Genomic DNA, 9,197 nt, shown 5'->3' with positions numbered 1-9,197 from the left:
TGTGCGTGTGTGTGCGTGTGTGTGTGTGTGTGTATGTGTGTGTGTGTGTGTGTAGGGGCGGGGAGGGGTATGCACAATAAAAACAAGCAAGCACAACCTCCCACTCACACACACCATTCATAAGACTGCGTGTGTATTTGTGTGTGTGCGTGACAGGTTAATGTACACTCCAAAAACCGCTGTTTAAAAAACAGGGTTACTTTGCTCACACACTGGGTTGATTTAATTCAGCAGGGTTTGGTTATTAGTTCTGCTTTTCTCTCAAATGAGTTGGTCAAAGTTACTTATGTCTACTGGTGAAGCTACCAAAGAGTGGGTTAAACAGAATAACTTATGGGGTAATATGTTGATGAAAAATTCATGAGAAGCCAGTTTTATGCCTGCTTCATCACGTTGAAGTTTGCTCCATGAGCAGGAGGAGGGGAATCTCAGCTGCGTTAGCAAACCTCAAAACAAAGAAGAATTTCAGGAGTTTCATGCAGGTACATTAATTACTAAGGAGAGACATTAAATTTATGAGTAATTAAAACACAGTAATGACATTCATTAGGATTTTTCAGGCAAACAATCAGTGTCAGGAAATATCGACTAGTTTAATATCTTTGCTTGTGGAAAATATTATTTCTCTCCTGATTCGCAACTTCAGCGTAAAATTGAAATGCTAATAAGAATAAGAGATTCTACAGTAACCTTGAGAAAACATTCAAATTTCACAGAGAAATCATTACTCGCCTTCTCTGTGTTGTGTTTGTGTGTATTTGAGAATCTAATCTGTTTTCCCTTTGGTATCTTTTCATAAGAAATGCTTCCTTGTTTTGTTGAATGTTAATAGTAAACAATGAATGATTTTAAAAGTCCAGGCTGTGATGGACCTCACTGCTGCAGCCTTAACCAAACTCTTAAAAGAGCGTATCAAGGCAGTAGTTCTGGGCCCAAAGTTTCTAAAGTACCAAATTCATTTTGTCCCTTTTTTTTTTTTACTGTTTTCCAAATTCTGTGTTTTATGCTTCTCAAAAACTTAGAAGCCTTTGTCACTGTCTGAAACGTTGTAATTTGCTAGACTTTCACAAAATAAATTGCTTCGTGACTATTCTACAAAATAATAATTAATATTAAATACTTTACTAATGTTCTTTTTCACAGTGTGTAAGGACATTTGAGGTGTCATCCTTAGTACAAAAAGGCAAAGGGAGTTTGTTCAAAGAAAATGCGTTTCTCTGTTGAAGCTCCTTCCTTAACAAACTGGGTCACAACTTTGACCCATTTGGTTTAAATCACCCAATTTCTGTCCCAGTAACATTAACCCATTTAGGTTCAGTGTAAGTTTAGAGTGCATGTTGGAATATTGTTCCGTTTTGCATCCGAGTTTGCTGCAGCAACAGGAGCCCCCTCCCTGCGTTAACCAACACTCTGCTGCTGTTTAGCTTTGCGGCCCATTAAAGCTTCCAGCGTGACGCAAGTTTCACAAGATAATTGAACAATCGGACCCTCGATCTCAAGCGGCCAGCCAATCAGATGTGTCGTGGTTGTTTTTCTCGTGGGAGAAAGAAAGCGCAGACAGATTCTTAATGCAGATAAACTTAAACAGAAGTCAAGTGATGATGCAGACGCATTATCGCAGAGAGCGGCTGTTACCGCTGCCCTGCGCCTCGCACCATCAGCAGAGGTGCAGGGTGACTCGGTGCGTTTTCAGGCAGGGGAGTGGAAGCTGCTGGAGAGAGGAGAAGGTTATAATTTACTTATCTTGTTGCTGAAATAACCCCCGTTCTTCGCAAAACGATGTTTCATAACTGAGATATGAAACCTCATAATGTAGTGCGCTGAGCTCCCAACCCAGAAGGACCACTTATACAGTTAATGCATTAGCGCTGCAGCACTCAGGGAGGCTGCGGTCTCCAAACAGAACACGTTTATTTTATGTGAACTTCAGAACTTGTCATGATTTCACTTTATTAAGGAAATCTCATTATGTTTTTTTTTGTTTTGTTTTTTTTTGCAGTGAAACATCAGTCCATTATGTGCACTATAGTCTAATTGAATAATTAGAACAAAATATCACATTTAAAAAGTTCCTGACCGAGCCCTCCTAAGAGCGGCCACTCCTCCATTTCCCAGACTCCCCGTCCAAATATTCTCATATGCATCTATTTATTTCTGCTACTTTGCTATACATCCACAATGGGACTCACCATTCAGGGGGACGTCCTTTAATGGGGTGGAGGAGGACAAATCTATGTTAGCTGTGCCCCAAATGTGTCTTATGTTGCTTGTTTGCTTGACTACCCACTGGTGAGTGGACACACTGTGAGAAAATATAGCTGACCTCATGGTTCACTGATGATCCATAACTTTTTGATTTACAGCCTATGGGCTACATTAAATGATTATTTCATGGTTTAAAGGGCAGTATTATGTATTTTCCAGGCACATTTTGCTATTTTATAGCACAATCAAGTAACTGTTACTTTTCAGCTGTTATAAAAATGCTGTGCATATCAAATATGACTTAAAAGAATTTTGACTTTGTAATTTTATGCCTTGAAATTAGGCCTGTATCTCTTTAAGAACCCCCTACTGTTTCTGAAACCCCACCTTCAGAAAATCATCACAGCATCACTCCTCTATCAACCCTTTAACCACGTTTTTATCAGCATTTCACTCAGAAGTAGCTGGTATAACGAGCTCAGCAGACACACAGTTCCACCAGATGTTTGCTAATTGCTGCTGGCTAGTTTGAAGGAGTTGAGTGGGGGAGGCCTGCTCTAAAAACTTCTGCTTGTGCTCCTTTGTGTGCCACATTTTTTTCTTCCACTCAACTTCTTATTAAAATGCATGGACACAACACTCTTGATCTTTTCTAGATTACACCTCTAGTAGACTTTATTTGTAAACCCCTCGGTGCATGATGAATAAAACATTTTATTTATTTTTTTAAACCAATTAATGCTCTTCTTAGTGACGCCCTTAACCTGCCATGGTTTGTATTTGTGTAGTCTTTTAAAAATCCTTTGGTGGATATTTAAAAATGCTTAAGCAGAAAGAGAGTGATGAAGCGTCCCAGCATCTGAAATCCAGCTAATGTTTCCTCTGAAGCGGGCGGCATCAGCCCTCATCTGGTCGCCTCAGCATCCAGGGGAAACAAGCCATGTCCCATCTGCGTTGGCTTGAGTTTAGGTCTTAAGTTGTGAGAGTGAGTGGGGCTTGCAGCGATGAAGAGAGTAAGGATCCCATGACGCTCCACAGTGACATCACCGGGTCTGAAAGAGGCGCAAGAGGCGGATGGGAGGCACCCCCACTTATTAGATTTCGTCGGAAGGTCCTGCTCGCAAGAGAAGATGCTGCTGCGCCTCGGCGAGGAAGTCGGGTGATGTGCGCCAGTGGAGCGGCTGATTCAAGGGTTCTTCACGAACTTCTGTCGCACCGAGGACCAAAAAAACGCAACTCCTGAGATCCACAGAGCTTAGTCCGAAAAGAAGGGATCATTTCATGATGTGAGGAAACGTTTCAGGAGCACATCTGGCTGCGTGCGCCAGGTTGGAGAGCCAAATGTTTACTTTTCCTCCTTTTCTTTTCTTTTTTCCCCCCCTTTTTTTGCTCGACCAACAGGAAACACGGGGACTGACAGCCTGTCCTTTGAAGTTAAGAACAAGTAGCTTTTATTATTGAGCCATCGTGAAAATTTCACTTTTTCTCTTTCTTATTATTTATTTGATACGTGCGTGTCTCCAGACGAGGACGCACTGACTGCAAAAGTGTCCAAATTTACCCTGATCCAATTTCTTATATTGTCGCAATTAACAAAACTGAATTAGACATGTTTTAATTGAATTTCCTCGTAATTGGGACACAACTTAATCATTAAAGACAAATTGAGCGGAATAGAAGTGTCAGTGGTTTTTCCGTTGTTTTATAACTCCGAAAGGGCGGACGCACCGCATCAGAAAAAAATTACTTTTAATCTTTTTTTGGAGGAAATTGGTTCCAAGAACTGATAAGAATCCGCTATCTGCGCTCTGACGCATTGACTTGGACTGGTTTTTGTGCCTAAAATGGACTTGGAGAAAATGTTGCGGAGGATGCAAAGAATCAATCATTTGACGGCGCTGAAAGAGAACTGAAAGAAGTGAGGTAAATATGACTTTCAATTCATTATGAATGGATGACTGATGTCTTGATTTAAATGCGCATTGGACCGCAAGAAGAAACGGCGTACAACTGCACAGTTTCTTGCACTTTTATGCATCCGTTAAGTGGACGCTCTGTGAGTAATCACGGTGTCCTACGTGCATATTTTGTTCTGATTTAGAGAAATAATCCAGGCATGGCTTCAGCGGTGGAGGGCGGCTGCTCCATGCTGCTGACCGGCTGGAACAGCAGTGTGAGCGGCTCCGGAGGCTCCGCGCCCTGCAACCAGAGTGTCCGATCCCTCGCCCCTTACTCCCCCGAAGCCACGGCGGCCTTCGCCACTGCCATAACGCTGATGGTCGTCTTCACCATCGTCGGAAACATCATGGTCATCATCGCCGTGCTGACCAGCAGGTCTCTACGAGGTCCGCAGAACCTGTTCCTGGTGTCTCTGGCTGCTGCGGACATCCTAGTGGCCACGCTGATTATCCCCTTCTCGCTGGCCAACGAACTACTCGGCTACTGGTACTTTAAATCTCTGTGGTGTGAGATCTACCTGGCGCTGGACGTGCTGTTCTGCACCTCCTCCATCGTGCACCTGTGCGCCATCTCGTTGGACCGCTACCTGTCCATCTCCAGGGTCACTTACGGGCGCCAGCGGACTCCCAGACGCATCAAAGGCGCCATCGTGGTGGTGTGGCTGATCTCTTCCGTCATCTCCTTCCCCCCTCTGCTCTCACTCAACAAGAGTGAGGTTAGTGATGAGGCGAGTGAAAGAGGACCTCAGTGCCAGCTGAATGATGAGCGTTGGTACATCTTGTACTCCACCATAGGCTCCTTCTTTGCCCCCTGCCTCATCATGATCCTGGTGTATGTGAGAATCTACCAAATAGCCAAACAGAGAACACGCTGCCCTCCTGGGGAGCCCAGGAAGGACGGGGTCGCCTGTGCAACACCAAGTCAGCCTGCACGACACATACAAGCCAACGGAAAGGATGATGAAGAGAGCACTCCCCCTTCAGCAAGCAAAACCTCAAACACCAGACCCCCTACTCTTGCTATCACCCCTTCCCCTTCCCCAGGAGACTCACAGAGTCCCCAGAATCCAACCACTAATAACCTCCTGCAGCCCCCTGCCCAGTCTCCAGCTGTGTCTCCCGTCTCAACTCCCCCTGTCACCTCGGCCCCCTCATCCAACCCTGCGCCTCAGCCTGCACCCAAAACCAAGGAGGAGGTGAAGAAGGGCAAAAAGCTGAGAGGGAAGAAGGCCGACAATAACAATGACGACAGCTCGAGCACAGAGAGTGACGCAGAGCACAGCCAGGGAAGGGGCCGGGGGAGCGCCAGCATGCCGGGGTCACCTGCTGGGGGGGGCATCCACTCCCCAGCCTCAGTCAAGCGCTACCGTGACATGATTGCCACTTCGAAGGGCGCTCGCCTGGTGCCAGGAAGGAAGTCAAAAACAGAGAGCAATCCGGGGGCTGCGAGGCGTAAGGCAATGGTCAACCGGGAGAAACGGTTCACCTTCGTCCTGGCCGTGGTCATCGGTGTCTTTGTGGTGTGCTGGTTCCCCTTCTTCTTCTCCTACTCTCTGCGGGCAGTGTGCCCAGAGACCTGCGTCATTCCCGACCCACTCTTCACGTTCTTCTTCTGGATTGGCTACTGCAACTCTTCCCTCAATCCAGTCATATACACCATCTTCAACAAAGACTTCAGAAAGGCTTTTAAAAAGATTCTGTGCAGAACCACCAAGGGTACTTTCTTTTAGCATGTAAATGTGCTGCACATAACGTGCACACAGACAGAGCTTCTCCTGAGGCAAAGCAGAACAATCATTTCCATTTTACCAAACACTCAAAGGGCTGTTTTAAAAATATGTTAAAATGTGGAGATTTCAGTGTAAAATTCAGAACTGAGGGACACTTTTTCAACCGTAGTGCGCAAACAGACAAATTGAACTGTGTTTAGTCATGAATTGAAGCTGGGGATGAGTTGAAAATGGGACATGAAAAGGGGGCTGACTGCATAAAACTGCTTGGCGCTTCGGGACTGCTGATGAGATCCCAAATACGGCGTTCGTCTCCAGATTGTATCGACTCAAGGACACATCGCTGCAGAAATGTACACGAAGAGCTACATGTTGCAGGAAATATCCTGAGAACCAAGTTTTCATTGTGAATAAAGACTTTTATAATATGTACATACAATGTTTTGTAAGTACCGGCTATTGAGAGGCAAGTGGCCTTAGATTCCTGTGCGCCTGGGGGCCTTTTATTTATCAGCACAGAGCACAAGGAGGACACAAGGTTAGCGGTGATTTCTTACGTCTGCAGTCTTAATTCGTCCCGCTGCAGGGCAAACATGTGTTCCTTGATTTTAAAGAGCAACAACAAGAGAAGGTTTCAAAGGTTCTCAGATGTGATTTCACAAACAAGAGCGCCCTTTCAAACTCAACTCGCAGAGGTTTTATGTGGAAAGCCACCTTTGCTGCTGGCTTTTGCAGGAGTTCCAAAAATGGCTCCTACTTTTTTTTTTTAACTTGTGTAGGTTACTAAAGTGTGGGCCTTTTGACATGTTGTTTCCTGTGTTTAACTGGACTGTCACTTTGAATGGACTGAACCATGAGGACCTCTTCCAACAAACTGGACCATTTATGTAACTTTCAGAACTGCTTTGATCCTCCTTCAGAGCTCATTAATGTGAGCTACATCTGTTGAAGACTGAAAAAAAAAAACTAGAATATTATTTAAACTCCAAGCATTATTTTCTGAGAAAAAAAAACTGCTAGTATTTACCAGGTAGACACTCAGAGCGACTGTAAAAGGTGGATGAACAATGCAATTATGGGTGCATGATGTGCCCCTTAATTACACCTACAGGGGTCATGGTGAACAATGTGTCTGAGTGGCTCTTCAGCAGCACCTGGGATACAGCGTCACCCGCAGCTAAACCTCTCTGCTGCAGGGAGGCAAGAGAGGATGGATGGATGGCAGAGGTACTGACAGTGATGAAAACAAGAGAGGAAGATGTGTCTAACTGTGAACGCCACAACAGGCTTATTATGAACTCTATGGGACAAGGGCTGTCAGCAGTGACACACCAATTTCCTAATCCTGCTGACCTGTGTGAATGTGTATGTGTGTGTTTCTGCATGTGGGACGACTTTATTGTTCTCTTCTCCGTCTGTAGAAACAGTCAGTGCCTCGTCTGGCTGCGATGCTGCAGATCTACTGTAATATTGATCAGAGCAGAGACCAGATTTGCAGGTTCAGGCAACATATTGCTGTCAATGAAGAGATCTCTCCATTGAGACAGTCTTACCAAGCTGAAAGTCAGTGTTTCTCTTTACGTGAACTGAGTGCATGGCTTTCTAGTGAGCACCCTGCAGGGACCAAAGAGCCTTACAGAACACCAGCCTGACTCAGTGACATCTGGCTCTGTGACGTATTTACCTAGTATTACTACTTCTTTTTTGTTTTGGTGTATATGATGGAACGCACAGATTGAAGATTTATTTGCATTGCATTTTCTGTCTGTAACCTATTTATTTGTAATTATATGCTTTTGTGCAGAGGATGAAGCCAACTGAACAAAGAATGAGAACACTGTACAAATTTTTAAGTTCCTTGACGAGAGCGAAAGTTTCCTTTTGCCATCAGAGTTAGTGCTTGGTGAGAGTGCAGTTTATTTGAACTCAAGCTCTTGAGGATTTTGTGCAGAATCTAAAAATGCAAAATTTGCCATCGTTTCATCTAGTCGTAGTGGCGTGAAATCGTTCATCGGAGATACAAGCACATTCAGCAGGGTGCAAATTTTTACCAAGCTTAAAACTCTGCAGCAGGAAAACCTCTCCTCTCGTCAAACTTTCCTCGGAACAGTAATCGAGCATGAAAATGTCAATGGTTTGTAGGACTTTAAGGCCACGATCCATATCACATGGAGCTGCTGGGAGGTTTAAGTATGATTTAATCAAACCGATGTGAGCGGGAGCTTTGTGCACTTGTTTAACAGTTCCCTGGTTTCCTTTAAAGAAAATGCTGCTTCAGTTCCATAAAATGACTAAAACAAACAGCCACAGAGATCATGTTCATGTTGGTTTTTAATCATTTTCAGTGGCAAAGATGTTCAAAACTCACCAAATAAAGTCTCCTGTGACAAGAGTCCTACTTTGTTTATTTAAAAACAGTCAAAACTCATGACTTAAAAGGTCACAGATGCAGCTGATTGCCATGCTTCTGAAGCTCCCTGCTTTGTCTCTTCCTCAACTGTGTTTGGACCAATTTGTTCGGTCTAAGCTTTACAATCTACTATCTCTCCCATCTGTCATGGCCTCCCCCCCCTCTCCACACACCCTCCCAGGTCGAAAATAAAGCAACTTGAAAAAGCATGAGTCATTCTCCGGTCCGTTTATTTCATACATTTTTATGTAATGGAGCATCATGGAAAAATAGGAGGTGGGAGTGGGGAGACGACGCGGTAATTTCCAGGAGGACATTTTGGAATATGCTCACAAATATGAGGTGTTTCTCCTGCGTACGCGCCGAAGCCAAGTGCAATTCAAAGCAATTTCCAGCTGTCGTAAAAAAGCCCTCAATGGCAACACAACTTCAGGAAATAGTCCATAACGTTGTGGGCTGATAGCTGTTCAAAATGTCACTGGGAAATCTCCTGTCACAGTGGGACATGAGATGTAGGCTGCCTACTGCCAACAAACACAGAGGAAGTCTAGGAGGAATTAGGCTGTGTATGAACACGCTCACACACACGCACACGCACACACACGCACACACACACACACACACACACACACACACACACACACACACACACACACACACACACACACNCACACACACACACACACACACACACACACACACACACACACACGCACACACACACACACACACGCGCACACACACACACACACGCATACTTAATATGTCATTCTGCACCAGCTGTATTCAAGTCATGAGACGTGCAGCAAAGCAGCCCCCCACACACTCTCTCTTGTTGTGACAGCTTGTTAGATTTGAGGTCAGGAGGTCTTCAGTGAATTCTGATTGATTTAT

At 44.6% G+C, this 9,197-nt stretch overlaps 1 protein-coding gene across 1 annotated transcript; it reads left to right on the top strand.

The window, feature by feature from the left end:
• Window positions 1-2,940: 2,940 nt before the first annotated feature.
• Window positions 2,941-8,512, top strand: adra2b (adrenoceptor alpha 2B). Its single transcript, XM_008418203.2, has 2 exons — window positions 2,941-4,128; window positions 4,307-8,512. Exon 2 carries the CDS (start codon window positions 4,322-4,324, stop codon window positions 5,891-5,893), a length of 1,572 nt encoding a protein of 523 aa, XP_008416425.1. The 5' UTR covers window positions 2,941-4,128; window positions 4,307-4,321; the 3' UTR covers window positions 5,894-8,512.
• The last annotated feature ends 685 nt before the right edge of the window (window positions 8,513-9,197 follow it).

Source organism: Poecilia reticulata, linkage group LG9 (genome assembly GCF_000633615.1).
Source record: "Poecilia reticulata strain Guanapo linkage group LG9, Guppy_female_1.0+MT, whole genome shotgun sequence".
Taxonomy (NCBI): Eukaryota; Metazoa; Chordata; class Actinopteri; order Cyprinodontiformes; family Poeciliidae; genus Poecilia; species Poecilia reticulata.
The sequence above is the reverse complement of the archived record's forward strand: the minus strand, read 5'-3'. Positions and strand labels throughout refer to the sequence as shown.

What these genes read in the sequence shown, in the direction of transcription:
- adra2b (XM_008418203.2), top strand. Translation starts at nt 4,322, where the DNA reads ATGGCTTCAGCGGTGGAGGGCGGCTGCTCCATGCTGCTGACCGGCTGG.